The sequence below is a fragment of the Bombina bombina genome, chromosome 4 (assembly GCF_027579735.1).
Source record: "Bombina bombina isolate aBomBom1 chromosome 4, aBomBom1.pri, whole genome shotgun sequence".
Taxonomy (NCBI): domain Eukaryota; kingdom Metazoa; phylum Chordata; class Amphibia; order Anura; family Bombinatoridae; genus Bombina; species Bombina bombina.
In genome coordinates, this window is record NC_069502.1 from 747281469 (window position 1) to 747304753 (window position 23285).

At 38.0% G+C, this 23285-nt stretch overlaps 1 protein-coding gene across 1 annotated transcript in view; it reads right to left on the bottom strand.

Moving 5' to 3' along the window:
* The window catches only part of SPRTN (SprT-like N-terminal domain), a 66872-nt gene that overhangs the window by 31881 nt on the left and 11706 nt on the right, over nt 1–23285 (bottom strand). The window contains exon 3 of the mRNA XM_053711004.1: nt 1183–1311. Within this exon, the coding sequence (XP_053566979.1) occupies nt 1183–1311 (129 nt within the window). The remainder of the gene's footprint in view (nt 1–1182; nt 1312–23285) is intronic.

Sequence of the window (23285 nt, forward strand, 5' to 3'; positions counted from 1 at the left end):
CACCCTCCTCTTCAGGTTGTTGAGAGGATACGTCTGAAATTGTGACAATGGCGTCCGATACCTCGCTTACTGAATGTCTGGTCTTTCTCTTGCGCTTATTCTGTAACATTGGAAAGGCAGACAAGGCATCAGAAATAGTTGAAGACATAAGAGAAGCTATGTCTTGTAATGAAATCCCTGCAGGGACTATAGCGGAACCGCAGGGCACTGTTTGTGAGGGCGGTAAAATTTGGGACGTTTGGAGAGAAAGCTGCGGCATAAATTGACCTTCAACATTAGATTCCTGGACAACACCTGCCTTGGAGACAGGCTCTGAAAAAATATCCCTATAACTCGCAGTCCTTTGAATACATGAAGGACAAAAAGGGATTGGTGGTTCCACATTAGCATCAAAACATAAAGCACAGGTGACATCTTGCAAGTTTTCTTGGTCCATGGGGAAGAAGAGCAAACGGAGGAAACAGGTATGCTAGATTGACGGTCCCTTATGTGTATGATGAGTGCTGTTAAAAATTTCTGAGTCCTTATCCCCAGAAAATCAGGTAGCACTTACCTTGTCTTCAGCCTTGCAGTAAAGGCAGCTCTCAGGTTTGAGAGGACCTGTCCCTCACATCGACCGGAGGAAATAGAAATGTTGAGTGACCAACTATCTCAGACTAAAGGATAGGGGCTTCAATGAAATTATGGGAGGCGCAGTGAGAATTATGTCCCACAAGTTCACATTGCTCTAAAGCCACCAAAGCTCTCCTGTAGAGACCAGTATGGACTACGGCTACACCCTAGAACAAAGTAGCACACTCTGGCACTACTTAAAAAATAATAAACTCTTGATTGAAGAATCTAATCTAACACCTCACTTTACCTCTTCCTATCACTAACGTAGACAAAGAGAATGACTGGAGTGGGAGGGAAGGGAGGAGCTATTTAACAGCTCTGCTGTGGTGCTCTTTGCCTCCTCCTGCTGACCAGGAGGTGAATATCCCATTAGTAATTAAGATGATCCGTGGACTCATCGTGTCTTAAAAAAGAAATTCTAGGAGCCAGTGGCTCACAGGCACCTAGGTTTGTTGAGTCCTGCTATAAGCTACATGGTTATGAAGTAGAACAAAAGTTTTAATCAAAATATATATTGACAAATTTGCCAAGATGATGAAAGGAAAAAATAAATAAAATAAAACTCACCGAAATTTTGGAACCAGTCATGTCGTTAATACGTTTCATGTGCTTGCAAAATTCTGGGCCATGCGAGTCATGGTCTTTATTATTGTGGGTGACGAACAAAAGTGCATGAATCATCTCATGTAGCAAAGTCTGTTGAATCAAATATAAATGGCTAATTACAACATAGCAAAAGGGCGTATTTTCCTCAAAAACAAACAATTGAAACAAACAAATGAAAGCTGTTATGAAACAAATGAGATGTAAAAACACAGCAGGAAACTAGACCAAATGATAACATATAGTACACTAAGGGAAGCGTTATATTTGTGGGGGTTCTTTTATCAAGTTTTTAAGAGTATGCAACATTTTGTTTTAGCCTCTAAACAATTGATAAACCACAGAGATAGATATATTTTTATTGTATTTAAAAGGGACAGTCTAATACAAAAATGTAAAAAAGATAATCCCTTTATTACCCATTCCCCAGTTTTGCACAGCCAACTGTATTAGCAGTATTAATATACTTTTTACCTCTGTGGTTACCTTGTATCTAAGCCTCAACAGACAGCACCCTAATCACATGGCTATTTATTATCGATTGACTTGCATTTTAGCCAATTACTCAAATAACTCCATGGGCGTGAGCACAATGCTATCTATATGGCCCACATGAACTAGCAGTCTCCTGTTGTGAAAAGCAAATAAAAAAAAATACATGTGATAAGAGGCTGTGTGTAGCGGCTTAGAAACAGGCAGAAAGAGGTTTAATGTTATAAGTATATTAATATAACAATGTTGCTTGTGCAAAGCTGGGGAATTGATAGTAAAGGCGTTATCTATCTTTTTAAACAATAACAATTATGGTGTTGACTGTCCCTTTAAGAGCTGTGAGTTCTCTGCCATTTTAGGTGGGTTTAGTTGTCCCCTAAACATAAAATGCTATGTTTGGATTCAGCACCTGGCCTACAGCATTTAAAAGCATTCTGATATACAAGTGGCGTGAAGGAGAGATATAAGCAGAGAATACCATAGCAGTTTGCAGTGTTTTCTCTTATGATTACAGTAGTACTGCATCCTCATCTATTCACTTTATGTAACAAGTGCTGTCAGTAAGCAACTCCCAAAAAAGGCTAAGCTGTTATAGAGCCCAACAATAAAAGTTGCACAGTACAGAGCTTGAGCTCAGAGATGTAGTTTTACACAACTGTGTGATATTAAGGAAAAAAAAGGTTTGAGATTTGCACATGGAGAAAGAGACTGACTGCATCATATATTCATGAGTAATGTAGAGTAAGATGGGTGTGTGTGGGGCTTGGTTTTATAGTCCGTTTGTGATGCTGGAAGAAAAATAAGTGGAACGATTTTCTTGTGTGACAAATAAGATGCTGCACTAACTGACAACAGTGGTTTTAGAAGAAACAGTAATTCATGGGAAATGTGCATTTTACAATTTCTGACAGAGTAGGTGAACAGATTGTGTCTTGTTATAAGTACGTTGTACCATCGCTTCCAGTAAGTTGTCTCATCTCCCTTTCAATTGGAATGGATTTGACCAATTATCTATTTACTGCATTTGAAAAAGGGTCTCCAATAAACTCATACAAATTTTCGCTTTATAATGTATTTTGAAAATATTGCACAATTGTAACTTTTATTTATCGCTTGATTGCGAGCCCACTCCGGCCCCCCATGGTCACATTTTTTACTTTCAGGCGCATCCAATCAGTAAGCGAGTCATCTGACAGGGTTACTTCTATGTGAGCAGTATACACATGCGCTTTATAGTGCAATAATCTCTGCACTACAAACTAAGTAAACAATCTTGTGATTCAATGTTTTCTTTGACATATGTCATTGACAGCCTTGCACATGTGCTATTTGTAATCCCTATTGGGACCACAATACATGTTACTTCAGTGCTTTGGGAAAAAATGAGAGGGCGGAGCAAACAAGTGCTATGCGAAAATTTCAAAGCGCAAAAAAAAAAAAAAAAAAAAAAAAAAGTAGTAAATATTCTAACCATAATTCTAATCATAAATAATCAATGCTTACCATCACTTTAACTCTGAAAAATTTAAATATATAAAATTTCAAAACATTTTGGGTTTTTATATATGTGCAATGTAGTGTTTAATTGCTATATGCACATTAAAAAAAAAAAAAGTTATATCCCTTTAAAGGGACACAAGTCAAATCTAAACTTTCATGATTCGGATAGAGCAGCAATTTTAAACAACTTTACAATTTACTTCCATTAACAAAATGTGCACAGTCTTTTTATATTTAAACTTTGAGTCTCCAGCTCCTACTGAGCAGGTGCAAGAATTCACAGAATAAATGTATGCATTTGTGATTGGCTGATTGCTGTCACATGTGTGTATGCATTGTGATTGGCTTATGTTTATTCAGTGAATTCTTGCACATGCTCAGTAGGAGCTGGAGACTCAAAGTTTAAATATAAAAAGACTGTGCTCATTTTGTTAATGGAAGTAAATTGGAAAGTTGTTTAAAATTGCTGCGCTATCGGAATCATGAAAGTTTAGGATTTGACTTGAGTGTCCCTTTAAAAGGGATATAAACTGTTGTTTTTTTATGACAAATTAAAAAAAAAAAATGTCTTTCCACTCCCCCTGAGTGAAAATACTTTTTTTTTTTAAATTGTCAGAAAAAAATAAAAAAAATAAAAATCTACTACTCATTTTAAGTTCAGACTAAGGGGGCGATTTATCAAGCTGAGACGGACAGGGGCACACATATGCGCCCCTGTCCGCTGCAGCTCGCCTCTGGCGGGTTGAACTCCCCTGGCGGAATTCAGCATTGCACAGGAGCACTATTTGGGGCTCGCGTCCAATTCCACCTCCTGCCCGCGCACAGCCAATCACGCACGGGCAGGAGCTGTCAATCTCCCTGGTCGGACTAGACGGTGGAGATTGAAATTCGCCACCTGAGAGGCGGCGAAAGTGTAGGGAAACAGCGGTTTGATGACCGCTGCTTGTTAAATATGGCATGCAGGATCTCTTGCGAGAACCTGCAGTCGTAGGCAGGCAAAGCCTGCCAAAAGGGCTTGATAACTAACCCCCTAAATGCTATTGTATTGTCTTGTTATCAGGCATTTGTTGATTATGCAAATCTACTGTGTTTACTGGTCCTTTAAGGCAAAATAACTAATCGAAGAAACATAATTTATGCTTACCTGATAAATTCCTTTCTCCTGTAGTGTAGTCAGTCCACGGGTCATCATTACTTATGGGATATTAACTCCTCCCCAACAGGAAGTGCAAGAGGATCACCCAAGCAGAGCTGCTATATAGCTCCTCCCCTCTACGTCACACCCAGTCATTCGACCAAGAACCAAACGAGAAAGGAGAAACTATAGGGTGCAGTGGTGACTGGAGTATAATTAAAAAATTTAGACCTGCCTTAAAAAACAGGGCGGGCCGTGGACTGACTACACTACAGGAGAAAGGAATTTATCAGGTAAGCATAAATTATGTTTTCTCCTGTTAAGTGTAGTCAGTCCACGGGTCATCATTACTTATGGGATACCAATACCAAAGCTAAGTACACAGATGACGGGAGGGACAGGCAGGATCTCTATACGGAAGGAACCACTGCCTGAAGAACCTTTCTCCCAAAAACAGCCTCCGAAGAAGCAAAAGTGTCAAATTTGTAAAATTTGGAAAAAGTATGAAGAGAAGACCAAGTTGCAGCCTTGCAAATCTGTTCAACAGAGGCCTCGTTCTTAAAGGCCCAAGTGGAAGCCACAGCTCTAGTAGAATGAGCTGTAATCCTTTCAGGAGGTTGCTGTCCAGCAGTCTCATAGGCTAAGCGTATTATGCTACAAAGCCAAAAGGATAGAGAGGTAGCAGATGCTTTTTGACCTCTCCTCTGTCCAGAATAAACGACAAACAGGGAAGAAGTTTGTCGAAAATCTTTAGTTGCCTGTAAATAAAATTTCAGGGCACGGACTACATCTAGATTGTGCAGAAGTCGTTCCTTCTTTGAAGAAGGGTTAGGACACAATGATGGAACAACAATCTCTTGATTGATATTCTTGTTAGTGACTACCTTAGGTAAGAACCCAGGTTTAGTACGCAGAACTACCTTATCTGAATGAAAAATCAGATACGGAGAATCACAATGTAAGGCTGATAATTCAGAGACTCTACGAGCCGAGGAAATAGCCATTAAAAACAGAACTTTCCAAGATAACAGCTTGATATCAATGGAGTGAAGGGGTTCAAACGGAACACCCTGTAAAACGTTAAGAACTAAGTTTAAGCTCCACGGCGGAGCAACAGATTTAAACACAGGCTTAATCCTGGCCAAAGCCTGACAAAAAGCCTGAACGTCTGGAACTTCTGACAGACGCTTGTGTAAAAGGATGGACAGAGCTGAGATCTGTCCCTTTAACGAACTAGCAGATAAACCCTTTTCTAAACCTTCTTGTACAAAAGACAATATCCTAGGAATCCTAACCTTACTCCATGAGTAACCCTTGGATTCGCACCAGTGTAAGTATTTACGCCATATTTTATGGTAAATTTTCCTGGTAACAGGTTTCCTAGCCTGTATTAAGGTATCAATTACTGGCTCCGAAAATCCACGCTTTGATAAAATTAAGCGTTCAATTTCCATGCAGTCAGCTTCAGAGAAATTAGATTTTGATGTTTGAAAGGACCCTGAATTAGAAGGTCCTGTCTCAGAGGCAGAGACCAAGGTGGACAGGATGACATGTCCACTAGATCTGCATACCAGGTCCTGCGTGGCCACGCAGGCGCTATTAGAATCACTGATGCTTTCTCCTGTTTGATCCTGGCAATCAAACGAGGAAGCATCGGGAAGGGTGGAAACACATAAGCCATCCTGAAGGTCCAAGGTGCTGTCAAGGCATCTATCAGGACCGCTCCCGGGTCCCTGGACCCGTAACGAGGAAGCTTGGCGTTCCGGCGAGACGTCATGAGATCCATATCTGGTTTGCCCCAACGACGAAGTATTTGGGCAAAGACCTCCGGATGAAGTTCCCACTCCCGGGGATGAAAAGTCTGGCGACTTAGGAAATCCGCCTCCCAGTTGTCCACTCCTGGGATGTGGATCGCTGACAGGTGGCAAGAGTGAGACTCTGCCCAGCGAATTATCTTTGATACTTCCATCATCGCTAAGGAACTTCTTGTCCCTCCCTGATGGTTGATGTAAGCCACAGTCGTGATGTTGTCCGACTGAAACCTGATAAACCTCAGAGTTGCTAACTGAGGCCAAGCCAGAAGGGCATTGAGAACTGCTCTCAATTCCAGAATGTTTATTGGAAGGAGACTCTCCTCTTGAGTCCATGATCCCTGAGCCTTCAGGGAATTCCAGACAGCGCCCCAACCTAGAAGGCTGGCGTCTGTAGTTACAATTGTCCAGTCTGATCAAAAAATATAAAAATATATAATTAGTGCGCCAGTGGTCTGATGGTAGCTAACACTATAAATATAAATATATAATGTATATAAATGATCTAAATAGTGATAGTTTAAGGAATATTAAATAAAACAAAATAAAGTGATTCCTAGGCCAGAAACTCAAAATAACAGTGATCGTTAGTATGTAAATGTGATTTTGACAATATAACCCTTATCATAAAAGGGGTACTAGCATAACAAGCAAAGCAATGGTCGTATATTAGACACAATGTTGTAATATTAACGTCCCAAAAATAAATTTCTTGTGATTATAATTGTAGTGGATGTAATGTCCAAATCACAGGAGGCAAGCACTTCTTCAAACGATCCCTGTTGGTAACCCAGGGGTAGATACTAAATAGATAAGGAGATAAAAGAAGGCGCCAACATAGTGCGATTACCAATGATAAGGAACACGCAGTGCAAGTGAAATCATATACTCACAAGATAAAAGACACTTGAAAAGTGTCACAAGTGCATCCTGGACCCTCAGAGTCGTCCAGCTAACTCCCACTCCACTGTGGTAGTAAGAACCGCTCGTCACTGCCAATCGAGGTAGCTACGCTGGTGGTCTCCGCTATGCTGGTGGTCTCAGTTGCAGTCAGTGTTGCAAGGGAACTGACTGAAGATCCACTCGATTCTGAATGTATCAGTTCTGATCCGTAATCTCCAAAGAGGATTTTAGACCGCAAGGCAAATTAGGAGTGGTAATGAGATGGCAAAATAAAACTTTGGCAAAATGAAACTTTACCAAAGGTAAAAAAGAAAGTTCGTGGCTGCAATCTTAAAATGTATAAGACTTTAATGGCACAACGTTTCTCGGTCTGTACGTGACCGTTTCCTCAGGTGCATAAGTGTATAATAAAACACATAAAAACCACGAACTTATAACAATCAGTACGGCGTCCTCAAGTGCACACCGCGCATGCGTGTAGGTGTGTCTAGATACTGGGAGTTACAATAGCGTCATCTAACCAATAAGGTGCTTGAACTGATACACACCTTCATGGATACGTAAGAGGGGTGTTATTAACCGCTAACGTTACTGTTATTAAAACATACCATTGTATTTGATAACAATCTGTAGTGTAATCTTTAGCCGTAAAAAGCTTAAAATCGCTGATGTTCTAATATGTGATGAAATAATTGTTAAATAGCGAGTAACTACCAGATCGGGCACACCTACTCACACTACACACATTGATTCAGTTTCAAGCTTATAGTAGCCAATAGCTAGTCAAATGCTATATTAACATATATCTATGAATCAATTGTTAAAATATCACACAGACTCTTAAAATATAAAATATAAAATCCCCAATGTTGGGTATATCTAAATCATCACTTAAAAAAATGTACTTATACATATTGCTAGAAATCGCTATATAATTACTCTTTAACAAGGGATAATAAAGTCCTAAAAATTAATAAAAACCAAATTAACTCTCTATGAGTAATACAGAAAAATCCAACACATTATTATATAAAAAAACTTGTACCGAAGCGTCTCTGGAAGGACTCAAATTTTAGACGCTAGAAACTGGGTGTATGGCCATTTCAGAAAAGCATACAGATAATGTGTGTTATATAACCGCTGCAGTGTGTCAGTAAATGTAACTAAACTAATTTCTAAGGGTTAAAAGAAAGATAAGCTTTACTTATTCTAATTGCAGTGCGATTGGTATCTCATACAGAAATATGTGTAATTGAGATAATCCCCATACTGTAAAGTAGATGGTACAGGAAGTACAAGTGTATATAAAAAATGAACATAAATCATGACTAAAACTCGCTTAGCAGGTAGAATGGTATTGGACTACTCAAATGGTAAAAATTACCCTTTAGAGAGTACTAAATACTATGTTACTAGATCTCTAGTATGAGGGTACACCTCCTATCATTCTAATGTGGGGCCAATATATTGAAGTGAATACAGTCTTCATTGTTCTGACATTAGGGTTCAATCGTACAGATACAAGGGACAAACTTATATATTTAATTGTTAGCCTGTCAAGTTATGTATTGGATCAAGAGGGGAGGCCTAAATGAGGGTTCTATTGTAGAATGGCAGGAGTCTATATAGGAACTAAATACAGATGGACTTTATAGGGAATATTTAGTTGAAAGCAGCCATGTCAATATTTGCATTTAAGCCAAACGGGGACAGGGTGCGCATCTTCCAGATCCAAAAAGTCTCCCTTTGTCTTAGATGCAAATATCTGTTTCTGCCCCATTTAGGGTACACTTGTTCTAAAGGGAATATACTGAATGAATTGGATGTGTTCGTGTGACATAGATTGGCATGTCTAGGGACACTATGATTGGCAATGTTTTTGCTAATATTCCTTAAGTGTTCCCCCCATCTTTTTTTGAGGGGTCTCGAGGTTCTACCCACGTACTGCACCCCACAGCTACATTCTAACAAATAGACTACAAATGCCGAATCACATGTAAAGTGTGTTTTGGTGTGAAATTTTTCCTTACTAGTATAAGACACAATTTCAGTTCTCTTACTATTCGTATATTGGCATAATCCACAATTGACTCTGTTACATTTGAAGAAACCTGGTTTCCCTAAAAGACTATTGCCTGTTTGGCATGTTTTATTATTTTTATTTTTATAAGTCAAAACTCTATTCTTCATTACAATTTTACTGGGAGCTAGTATATTTTTCAACGTGGGAGCACGTCTGAAAGTACACACAGGTGAATCTCCTATACTTTCCCTCAACAGAGGGTCCCCTGATAGAATATGCCAGTATTTACCTAGAATATTTTTGATTTTATCATGATTGTTGTTAAATTGGGTTATAAATCTGACTTTCTCATTCCCCTTGGTAGGTCCTCCAATTTGTATAGTACCCTTATTTTTGATGAAGAAATCATCTCTGCATTTGTTTCTGGCTCTCATATAGCTATTCTCAATCAGATCTAAAGGGTAATATTTCTCAATAAACCTTTTTTTTAAAATATTCGCTTGTATGTCATAACTGGCTAAATCTGTGCAATTTCTGCGAATTCTGCAAAATTGATTGTAAGGAATATTTTTCTTCCAAGGTAAGTGGTGGTTGCTTTTGTAGTTTAAATAGCTATTAGCATCCACCGACTTAAAAAAAGTTTTGGTGGAGATACTACCTATGGTATCCCATGATAATATGAGATCCAAAAATTCTATACTGTTTGCATCTATTTTTGAGGTGAACTTGAGGCCCAATGAGTTATTGTTAAGACTATCCATAAAGTTCTGAGCTAGTGAGGTGTCCCCCTCCCAAATGAATAAGAGGTCATCTATAAAACGGCCATAGAAGACCAGGTTTGCCCCATATGAGGAAGAATATATATATTGTTCCTCAAAAAATCCCATAAAGAGATTGGCAAAACTAGGGGCAAACCTGGTCCCCATGGCCGTTCCCCTGATCTGCAAATAAAACTTCTCTTGATATACAAAATAATTATTTTTCAATACAAAAGATATACATTCCAATAAAAAATCCCTTTGTTTGACTGGCATATATATGTCTCTCTCCAGGTATTGTTTAATAGCTTGAATTCCCAGATGGTGTGTAATATTGGAGTATAAAGCAGAGACATCACAGGTCAGCCAGACCAGGTCTCTCCCTTCTTTTTTAATACTGGATAACTTGTATATTAGATCTGGTGTGTCTTTAATATAGGATTTTAAAGTAATCACATGTTTTTTTAAAAAGGAATCGACATATTCAGATAAATTACATGTTAAATTGTCGATTCCTGATATGATGGGCCTCCCTGGAGGGTCTGCCAAATTCTTGTGAATCTTAGGGAGGTGATAGTAATATGCCAAGTTAGGTGCATATGGTATTAAATAATCCCTTTCTTTCTTAGTGAGTATTCCCTCTAACCAGCCAGCATCAACCATTTTAATCAGATTTCTTAGTGAGTATTCCCTCTAACCAGCCAGCATCAACCATCCTACCAAGGGGAATGAGAAAGTCAGATTTATACCTACCAAGGGGAATGAGAAAGTCAGATTTATAACCCAATTTAACAACAATCATGATAAAATCAAAAATATTCTAGGTAAATACTGGCATATTCTATCAGGGGACCCTCTGTTGAGGGAAAGTATAGGAGATTCACCTGTGTGTACTTTCAGACGTGCTCCCACGTTGAAAAATATACTAGCTCCCAGTAAAATTGTAATGAAGAATAGAGTTTTGACTTATAAAAATAAAAATAATAAAACATGCCAAACAGGCAATAGTCTTTTAGGGAAACCAGGTTTCTTCAAATGTAACAGAGTCAATTGTGGATTATGCCAATATACGAATAGTAAGAGAACTGAATTTGTGTCTTATACTAGTAAGGAAAAATTTCACATCAAAACACACTTTACATGTGATTCGGCATTTGTAGTCTATTTGTTAGAATGTAGCTGTGGGGTGCAGTACGTGGGTAGAACCTCGAGACCCCTCAAAAAAAGATGGGGGGAACACTTAAGGAATATTAGCAAAAACATTGCCAATCATAGTGTCCCTAGACATGCCAATCTATGTCACACGAACACATCCAATTCATTCAGTATATTCCCTTTAGAACAAGTGTACCCTAAATGGGGCAGAAACAGATATTTGCATCTAAGACAAAGGGAGACTTTTTGGATCTGGAAGATGCGCACCCTGTCCCCGTTTGGCTTAAATGCAAATATTGACATGGCTGCTTTCAACTAAATATTCCCTATAAAGTCCATCTGTATTTAGTTCCTATATAGACTCCTGCCATTCTACAATAGAACCCTCATTTAGGCCTCCCCTCTTGATCCAATACATAACTTGACAGGCTAACAATTAAATATATAAGTTTGTCCCTTGTATCTGTACGATTGAACCCTAATGTCAGAACAATGAAGACTGTATTCACTTCAATATATTGGCCCCACATTAGAATGATAGGAGGTGTACCCTCATACTAGAGATCTAGTAACATAGTATTTAGTACTCTCTAAAGGGTAATTTTTACCATTTGAGTAGTCCAATACCATTCTACCTGCTAAGCGAGTTTTAGTCATGATTTATGTTCATTTTTTATATACACTTGTACTTCCTGTACCATCTACTTTACAGTATGGGGATTATCTCAATTACACATATTTCTGTATGAGATACCAATCGCACTGCAATTAGAATAAGTAAAGCTTATCTTTCTTTTAACCCTTAGAAATTAGTTTAGTTACATTTACTGACACACTGCAGCGGTTATATAACACACATTATCTGTATGCTTTTCTGAAATGGCCATACACCCAGTTTCTAGCGTCTAAAATTTGAGTCCTTCCAGAGACGCTTCGGTACAAGTTTTTTTATATAATAATGTGTTGGATTTTTCTGTATTACTCATAGAGAGTTAATTTGGTTTTTATTAATTTTTAGGACTTTATTATCCCTTGTTAAAGAGTAATTATATAGCGATTTCTAGCAATATGTATAAGTACATTTTTTTAAGTGATGATTTAGATATACCCAACATTGGGGATTTTATATTTTATATTTTAAGAGTCTGTGTGATATTTTAACAATTGATTCATAGATATATGTTAATATAGCATTTGACTAGCTATTGGCTACTATAAGCTTGAAACTGAATCAATGTGTGTAGTGTGAGTAGGTGTGCCCGATCTGGTAGTTACTCGCTATTTAACAATTATTTCATCACATATTAGAACATCAGCGATTTTAAGCTTTTTACGGCTAAAGATTACACTACAGATTGTTATCAAATACAATGGTATGTTTTAATAACAGTAACGTTAGCGGTTAATAACACCCCTCTTACGTATCCATGAAGGTGTGTATCAGTTCAAGCACCTTATTGGTTAGATGACGCTATTGTAACTCCCAGTATCTAGACACACCTACACGCATGCGCGGTGTGCACTTGAGGACGCCGTACTGATTGTTATAAGTTCGTGGTTTTTATGTGTTTTATTATACACTTATGCACCTGAGGAAACGGTCACGTACAGACCGAGAAACGTTGTGCCATTAAAGTCTTATACATTTTAAGATTGCAGCCACGAACTTTCTTTTCTACCTTTGGTAAAGTTTCATTTTGCCAAAGTTTTATTTTGCCATCTCATTACCACTCCTAATTTGCCTTGCGGTCTAAAATCCTCTTTGGAGATTACGGATCAGAACTGATACATTCAGAATCGAGTGGATCTTCAGTCAGTTCCCTTGCAACACTGACTGCAACTGAGACCACCAGCATAGCGGAGACCACCAGCGTAGCTACCTCGATTGGCAGTGACGAGCGGTTCTTACTACCACAGTGGAGTGGGAGTTAGCTGGACGACTCTGAGGGTCCAGGATGCACTTGTGACACTTTTCAAGTGTCTTTTATCTTGTGAGTATATGATTTCACTTGCACTGCGTGTTCCTTATCATTGGTAATCGCACTATGTTGGCGCCTTCTTTTATCTCCTTATCTATTTAGTATCTACCCCTGGGTTACCAACAGGGATCGTTTGAAGAAGTGCTTGCCTCCTGTGATTTGGACATTACATCCACTACAATTATAATCACAAGAAATTTATTTTTGGGACGTTAATATTACAACATTGTGTCTAATATACGACCATTGCTTTGCTTGTTATGCTAGTACCCCTTTTATGATAAGGGTTATATTGTCAAAATCACATTTACATACTAACGATCACTGTTATTTTGAGTTTCTGGCCTAGGAATCACTTTATTTTGTTTTATTTAATATTCCTTAAACTATCACTATTTGGATCATTTATATACATTATATATTTATATTTATAGTGTTAGCTACCATCAGACCACTGGCGCACTAATTATATATTTTTATATTTTTTGATTACACTTTTGGGAACTGATTAGGCTGCGACAGGGTCTTATTGGTATACAATAAGTATTGGTATTCGTTGGTCACTTAGACCACCTCACACTAAGTATTGATTTCCACTTGAACAATAACCGATTAGCAGAGGTATTATCTTACTGTACACCCTATTCAGTGGAAACTATCAACACTGATTCACACGAGTTTGCATATTCACACGACTTCACGATTTTGGTTTTTTTTGATTAGTACCAACATCCACCTGTTGAATACATACCACTAGATCACTGTGTATATTACATATATTTTTTATTATTACGATATATTGTTTACACACATATATATATATATATTTTTTTTTCATATATATATATATATTTTTCTTTATAAAAGCACATCACTTAGTAGTAAAATGCAGAGTAAAGATCAAAGGATCAATAATAGAAAAGCCTTAAGTTGCAATGAGAACGCTATAGATATGTGTAATGAATCCACTAATGATCTGTCTATGGTTCAATTATTTCATAAACTTGAGGAAGCTCTTAATAATGAACACAGACATTGGTGGGACATAGATACACTTCGTAAATATAAAGAGAGGGGACATTTACCCAGGGGTTTAAGGATATCTAAACAATGTTCCTTTAAACAGGACCCTGAACTTACTACTAAATGGCTTAGTATTTTAACTGATTGCTCTTTCAAACTTATAGATCTTTTAATTGAATATCGGGAGACTCTTTTGAATAAAACTGAGACAGAGATAGAGGTAATCCAAAAGAACTTACTTAAGTTTGAGTCTAGTACAGATTATGTAAAATTTACCCAAGAAGTACAAGATAAGTCTGATGTTTTCCAAAAGAAAATTATATCCACCAAAATTAAAAAGTTAGCAAGGGATGAACAAGATTATCTAGAAGACAGAGTATATGAGGTACATTCTAGTAATAAAGCAGAAGAACCTGAAAACCAGGAGTCTACATCTAACAAAATTAGGGCAGACACCTGGGTTAAAGTAAACTACAGGAAACCTAAGGACAAAAAGAAAAATGTCCATTTTAGAAATAATAACCCTAATGGAGATAGGAGGACTTCTGCTAGTAATAGTAATTATTCATCCAACTATTGGAATCAGGCCTCCCATCAAGAGAGAGGGGTTGATAATCATTATTATACGCCTAAAAGTGAGTACACTAATGACTGGAGACATTGGTCCAATAGGGATCATCAAAATGAATTTGGTCACCAACAATATAGACCTCACCAATTTTCTGATAACACAAGAGATCATAACATCTATACACCTAGAAATAACCATCACAATGAGGTCAAAAGCCATATGGCGAATAACAGTAATTTTACACAAAGACACGAGAGAGAACACACAAACAGCCCGCAGGTTTTTCACCAGGCACAGGGATTACCACACAACTCCCCGCAGTTAAGGCATACACCAATACGACTGAAACAATTAGAAAGAGGCCCAGAAAGAGAGAATGTAACAACTACTCCGAAAAAAAGATCATACGCCAACGTGGCAGCAGAGGGAGAGCTAAGTCATCCCAAAAGGAGAAATTTAAACGAATGAGGGAGAATATCTTTAACCTATCAGATCATGTTTTAACCAATGAGGAGGTGAGAGTTCTTAACAGAGGACTCTCTTTTTGCCCCTCTAAGAATCACAATTTGTTCGAATTATTCGTAGACCTTAACAAATTTGTGCGTAAATTGTCAATCCAGAGATATTTTTGTGATAAAAAACTTAAAGGCACTGGTCAGGTACCGATTTTAACAAATGTAATGACAGAAAGGCCCTTGACAGATATTATCTATTTTGAGCCTGAAACATTATGTGATGAATTATTTGATAACTACCTACACTCTGATTTGACCCCAAAATCCAATTTTAATCCCCCGTGCACAGGAACCAGTTTAGAAATATTTCAAAATCTGGTTCTTGAAGAATTCGGTAAACTTTCAGAAAGTAAGATAAAGAATCCCAATTTGAACCCTTATGAACTAACAGCTTTATCTAAATTGGCTGCTAATAAGAATCTGGCAATTAGACAGGCTGACAAGGGAGGGGGGATAGTAATACAAAATATTCAAGACTACATCAAAGAAGCTGACCGTATACTCTTGGACACTGAGTATTATAAACTATTAACTTTCAACCCCACAGCAAAATTTTTAACAAATCTGATTAAAATGGTTGATGCTGGCTGGTTAGAGGGAATACTCACTAAGAAAGAAAGGGATTATTTAATACCATATGCACCTAACTTGGCATATTACTATCACCTCCCTAAGATTCACAAGAATTTGGCAGACCCTCCAGGGAGGCCCATCATATCAGGAATCGACAATTTAACATGTAATTTATCTGAATATGTCGATTCCTTTTTAAAAAAACATGTGATTACTTTAAAATCCTATATTAAAGACACACCAGATCTAATATACAAGTTATCCAGTATTAAAAAAGAAGGGAGAGACCTGGTCTGGCTGACCTGTGATGTCTCTGCTTTATACTCCAATATTACACACCATCTGGGAATTCAAGCTATTAAACAATACCTGGAGAGAGACATATATATGCCAGTCAAACAAAGGGATTTTTTATTGGAATGTATATCTTTTGTATTGAAAAATAATTATTTTGTATATCAAGAGAAGTTTTATTTGCAGATCAGGGGAACGGCCATGGGGACCAGGTTTGCCCCTAGTTTTGCCAATCTCTTTATGGGATTTTTTGAGGAACAATATATATATTCTTCCTCATATGGGGCAAACCTGGTCTTCTATGGCCGTTTTATAGATGACCTCTTATTCATTTGGGAGGGGGACACCTCACTAGCTCAGAACTTTATGGATAGTCTTAACAATAACTCATTGGGCCTCAAGTTCACCTCAAAAATAGATGCAAACAGTATAGAATTTTTGGATCTCATATTATCATGGGATACCATAGGTAGTATCTCCACCAAAACTTTTTTTAAGTCGGTGGATGCTAATAGCTATTTAAACTACAAAAGCAACCACCACTTACCTTGGAAGAAAAATATTCCTTACAATCAATTTTGCAGAATTCGCAGAAATTGCACAGATTTAGCCAGTTATGACATACAAGCGAATATTTTAAAAAAAAGGTTTATTGAGAAATATTACCCTTTAGATCTGATTGAGAATAGCTATATGAGAGCCAGAAACAAATGCAGAGATGATTTCTTCATCAAAAATAAGGGTACTATACAAATTGGAGGACCTACCAAGGGGAATGAGAAAGTCAGATTTATAACCCAATTTAACAACAATCATGATAAAATCAAAAATATTCTAGGTAAATACTGGCATATTCTATCAGGGGACCCTCTGTTGAGGGAAAGTATAGGAGATTCACCTGTGTGTACTTTCAGACGTGCTCCCACGTTGAAAAATATACTAGCTCCCAGTAAAATTGTAATGAAGAATAGAGTTTTGACTTATAAAAATAAAAATAATAAAACATGCCAAACAGGCAATAGTCTTTTAGGGAAACCAGGTTTCTTCAAATGTAACAGAGTCAATTGTGGATTATGCCAATATACGAATAGTAAGAGAACTGAATTTGTGTCTTATACTAGTAAGGAAAAATTTCACATCAAAACACACTTTACATGTGATTCGGCATTTGTAGTCTATTTGTTAGAATGTAGCTGTGGGGTGCAGTACGTGGGTAGAACCTCGAGACCCCTCAAAAAAAGATGGGGGGAACACTTAAGGAATATTAGCAAAAACATTGCCAATCATAGTGTCCCTAGACATGCCAATCTATGTCACACGAACACATCCAATTCATTCAGTATATTCCCTTTAGAACAAGTGTACCCTAAATGGGGCAGAAACAGATATTTGCATCTAAGACAAAGGGAGACTTTTTGGATCTGGAAGATGCGCACCCTGTCCCCGTTTGGCTTAAATGCAAATATTGACATGGCTGCTTTCAACTAAATATTCCCTATAAAGTCCATCTGTATTTAGTTCCTATATAGACTCCTGCCATTCTACAATAGAACCCTCATTTAGGCCTCCCCTCTTGATCCAATACATAACTTGACAGGCTAACAATTAAATATATAAGTTTGTCCCTTGTATCTGTACGATTGAACCCTAATGTCAGAACAATGAAGACTGTATTCACTTCAATATATTGGCCCCACATTAGAATGATAGGAGGTGTACCCTCATACTAGAGATCTAGTAACATAGTATTTAGTACTCTCTAAAGGGTAATTTTTACCATTTGAGTAGTCCAATACCATTCTACCTGCTAAGCGAGTTTTAGTCATGATTTATGTTCATTTTTTATATACACTTGTACTTCCTGTACCATCTACTTTACAGTATGGGGATTATCTCAATTACACATATTTCTGTATGAGATACCAATCGCACTGCAATTAGAATAAGTAAAGCTTATCTTTCTTTTAACCCTTAGAAATTAGTTTAGTTACATTTACTGACACACTGCAGCGGTTATATAACACACATTATCTGTATGCTTTTCTGAAATGGCCATACACCCAGTTTCTAGCGTCTAAAATTTGAGTCCTTCCAGAGACGCTTCGGTACAAGTTTTTTTATATAATAATGTGTTGGATTTTTCTGTATTACTCATAGAGAGTTAATTTGGTTTTTATTAATTTTTAGGACTTTATTATCCCTTGTTAAAGAGTAATTATATAGCGATTTCTAGCAATATGTATAAGTACATTTTTTTAAGTGATGATTTAGATATACCCAACATTGGGGATTTTATATTTTATATTTTAAGAGTCTGTGTGATATTTTAACAATTGATTCATAGATATATGTTAATATAGCATTTGACTAGCTATTGGCTACTATAAGCTTGAAACTGAATCAATGTGTGTAGTGTGAGTAGGTGTGCCCGATCTGGTAGTTACTCGCTATTTAACAATTATTTCATCACATATTAGAACATCAGCGATTTTAAGCTTTTTACGGCTAAAGATTACACTACAGATTGTTATCAAATACAATGGTATGTTTTAATAACAGTAACGTTAGCGGTTAATAACACCCCTCTTACGTATCCATGAAGGTGTGTATCAGTTCAAGCACCTTATTGGTTAGATGACGCTATTGTAACTCCCAGTATCTAGACACACCTACACGCATGCGCGGTGTGCACTTGAGGACGCCGTACTGATTGTTATAAGTTCGTGGTTTTTATGTGTTTTATTATACACTTATGCACCTGAGGAAACGGTCACGTACAGACCGAGAAACGTTGTGCCATTAAAGTCTTATACATTTTAAGATTGCAGCCACGAACTTTCTTTTCTACCTTTGGTAAAGTTTCATTTTGCCAAAGTTTTATTTTGCCATCTCATTACCACTCCTAATTTGCCTTGCGGTCTAAAATCCTCTTTGGAGATTACGGATCAGAACTGATACATTCAGAATCGAGTGGATCTTCAGTCAGTTCCCTTGCAACACTGACTGCAACTGAGACCACCAGCATAGCGGAGACCACCAGCGTAGCTACCTCGATTGGCAGTGACGAGCGGTTCTTACTACCACAGTGGAGTGGGAGTTAGCTGGACGACTCTGAGGGTCCAGGATGCACTTGTGACACTTTTCAAGTGTCTTTTATCTTGTGAGTATATGATTTCACTTGCACTGCGTGTTCCTTATCATTGGTAATCGCACTATGTTGGCGCCTTCTTTTATCTCCTTAACAATTGTCCAGTCTGGCCTGCTGAAGGGCATCCCCCTGGACAGATGTGGCCGAGAAAGCCACCATAGAAGAGAATCTCTGGTCTCCTGATCCAGATTCAGCGTAGGGGACAAATCTGAGTAATCCCCATTCCACTGACTTAGCATGCACAATTGCAGCGGTCTGAGGTGCAGGCGTGCAAAAGGAACTATGTCCATTGCCGCTACCATTAAGCCGATTACCTCCATGCATTGAGCCACTGACGGGTGTTGAATGGAATGAAGGGCATGGCAAGCATTTAGAAGCTTTGTTAACCTGTCCTCTGTCAGGTAAATTTTCATTTCTACAGAATCTATAAGAGTCCAAGAAGTGAACTCTTGTGAGTGGTAAGAGAGAACTCTTCTCCTCGTTTACTTTCCACCCATGTGATCTTAGAAATGCCAGTACTAACTCTGTATGAGACTTGGCAGTTTGAAAGCTTGACGCTTGTATCAGAATGTCGTCTAGGTACGGAGCTACCGAAATTCCTCGCGGTCTTAGTACCGCCAGAAGAGAGCCCAGAACCTTTGTAAAGATTCTTGGAGCCGTAGCCAACCTGAAGGGAAGAGCTACAAACTGGTAATGCTTGTCTAGGAAGGCAAACCTTAGATACCGGTAATGTTCTCTGTGAATCGGTATGTGAAGGTAAGCATCCTTTAAATCCACTGTGGTCATGTACTGACCTCTTTGGATCATGGGTAAGATTGTCCGAATAGTTTCCATCTTGAATGATGGAACTCTTAGGAATTTGTTTAGGATCTTTAAATCCAATATTGGTCTGAAGGTTCCCTCTTTTTTGGGAACCACAAACAGATTTGAGTAAAACCCTTGTCCGTGTTCCGACCGCGGAACTGGATGGATCACTCCCATTAGTTCCAGGCCTGGTTAGGTTTCCAGCCTTGTCTGTAGCGAGCAACAGCTCCTTCCTGTTTTGGAGCAGAGGAAGTTGAAGCTGCTCCTGCCTTGAAATTACAAAAGGCACGAAAATTAGACTGTCTAGCCCTGGGTTTGGCTCTGTCTTGAGGCAGGGCATGGCCTTTACCTCCCGTAATATCAGCGATAATTTCTTTCAAACCGGGCCCGAATAAAGTCTGCCCCTTGAAAGGTATGTTAAGTAGTTTCGATTTAGAAGTTACATCAGCTGACCAGGATTTTAGCCACAGCGCTCTGCGTGCCTGAATGGCGAATCCGGAATTCTTAGCCGTAAGTTTAGTTAAATGTACTACGGCATCAGAAATAAATGAATTAGCTAGCTTAAGGGTTTTAAGCTTAAGTGAAATCTCATCTAATGTCGCTGAGTCAAGGGTCTCTTCCAGAGACTCAAACCAAAATGCTGCCGCAGCCGTGACAGGCGCAATGCATGCAAGGGGTTGTAATATAAAACCTTGTTGAACAAACATTTTCTTAAGGTAACCCTCTAACTTTTTATCCATTGGATCTGAAAAGGCACAGCTATCCTCCACCGGGATAGTGGTACGCTTAGCTAAAGTAGAAACTGCTCCCTCCACCTTAGGGACCGTTTGCCATAAGTCCCGTGTGGTGGCGTCTATTGGAAACATTTTTCTGAATATAGGAGGGGGTGAGAAAGGCACACCGGGTCTGTCCCACTCCTTAGTAATAATTTCAGTAAGTCTCTTAGGTATAGGAAAAACGTCAGTACTCGTCGGTACCGCAAAATATTTATCCAACCTACACATTTTCTCTGGGATTGCAACTGTTACAATCATTCAGAGCCGCTAACACCTCCCCTAGCAATACACGGAGGTTTTCCAGCTTAAACTTAAAATTTGAAATGTCTGAATCCAATTTATTTGGATCAGATCCGTCACCCGCAGAATGAATCTCTCCGTCCTCATGCTCTGCATATTGTGACGCAGTATCAGACATGGCCCTAGCATTATCAGTATACTCTGTTCTCATCCCAGAGTGATCTCGTTTACCTCTAAGTTCTGGCAATTTAGACAAAACTTCAGTCATAACATTAGCCATGTCTTGTAAAGTGATTTGTAATGGCCGCCCTGATGTACTTGGCGTTACAATATCACGCACCTCCTGAGCGGGAGATGCAGGTACTGACAAGTGAGGCAAGTTAGTCGGCATAACTTCCCCCTCGTTGTCTGGTGAATGTTGCTTAACATGTACAGATTGACTTTTATTTAAAGTAGCATCAATGCAATTAGTACATAAATTTCTATTGGGCTCCACCTTGGCTTTTGAACATATTGCACAAAGAGTTTCCTCTGTGTCAGACATGTTTAAACAAACTAGCAATTAGACTAGCAAGCTTGGAAATATTTTTCAACTAAATTTACAAGCAATATGTAAAATCGTTACTGTGCCTTTAAGAAGCACACAAAAAACTGACACAGTTGAATAAAAATGAACCGGATTAGTTATATAAACCAAATTTAGCAAAGGATTGCACACATTAGCAATGGATGATTAACCCTTAATATCAGAAAAAAACGTATAACAATTGACAATATAAGCGTTTTTATCACAGTCAAGCACAGTCTCACAGGTCTGCTGTGAGTGATTACCTCCCTCAAAACTAGTTTTGAAGACCCCTGAGCTCTGTGGAGACGTCCTGGATCATGCAGGGAGAAAAAGACAGACTGTGACTGAATTTCTGATGCGTAGTAAAAGCGCCAAAATAGGCCCCTCCCACTCACACTACAACAGTGAGGGAAGCTCAGTAAACTGTTTTAATTTAAAACAACGACAGCCATGTGGAAAATAAAGCCCAAAACAATTTTCACCAAGTACCTCAGATAATTAAACGATTTAACATGCCAGTAAACGTTTAAAATCTAATATATGAAATGTCATTAAAAAGCCTGCTGCTAGTCGCTCACACTGCAAGTTAGGCTAAAAGTTATATGCATACAGTATTTTCCCAGTGAAGTGCCATTCCCCTGAAATACTTAAGTGAAAACATATATACATGTCAGCCTGATACCAGTTGCTACTACTGCATTTAAGGCTGTACTTACATTATATCGGTATTAGCAGTATTTTCAAAGTCAATTCCATTCCTTAGAAAATAATATACTGCAACATACCTCTTTGCAGGTGAACCAGCCCGCTGTCCCCTGATCTGAAGTTACCTTACTCCTCAGAATGGCCGAGAACAGCAAACGGATCTTAGTTACGTCCGCTAAGATCATATACAAAAACTCAGGTAGATTCTTCTTCAAATTCTGCCTGAGAAGGAAACAACACACTGCGGTGTCGTTTAAAATAACAAACTTTTGATTGAAGATATAAAAAACTAAGTTTAATCACCACAGTCCTCTCACACATCCTATCAGTTGGGTGCAAGAGAATGACTGGGTGTGACGTAGAGGGGAGGAGCTATATAGCAGCTCTGCTTGGGTGATCCTCTTGCACTTCCTGTTGGGGAGGAGTTAATATCCCATAAGTAATGATGACCCGTGGACTGACTACACTACAGGAGAAATAACTTTTACCCTTTCAATTGATGAGTCAAACACCCCAGTAGCTATCAAATAACCATCAAGGCAATGACTAACAACTGATAGAGCCATATACATAAGGTATATAATAATGGGGTATGTTATAGCCCATAACTGTACAATATAGAAAGATGTCATGAGACCCCTATTTTAAATCAGATGTATACCTATGTTTTCAGGTGAATCATATATGTGGCTAACCAAAGAAATATGCCAAAAGGTGCCGATTTGTAAAAACAAATTTAGGGAATCTTGAAAGAGAAAAAAAAAAAAGTTACGTAAATAATTTGCATCCTGATGTAATTCCCTGAAATAATGGGTCCTGCTTTTAAAAAATAAATAAAAAAAAATACAAAAAAATAAGAGCAACCAAGATTAGCCCTTTTAAAAAGTCAAAGCAATTAAGTAAATACATGTAATTATGTAGTTTATTAAAGGGACACTGTACCCAATTTTTTTCTTTCATGATTCAGATAGAGCATGCAATTTTAAGCAACTTTCTAATTTACTCCTATGATCAAATTTTATTCATTCTCTTGGTATCTTTATTTTAAAGGCAAGAATTTAAGTTTAGATGCCGGCCCATTTTTGGTGAACAAA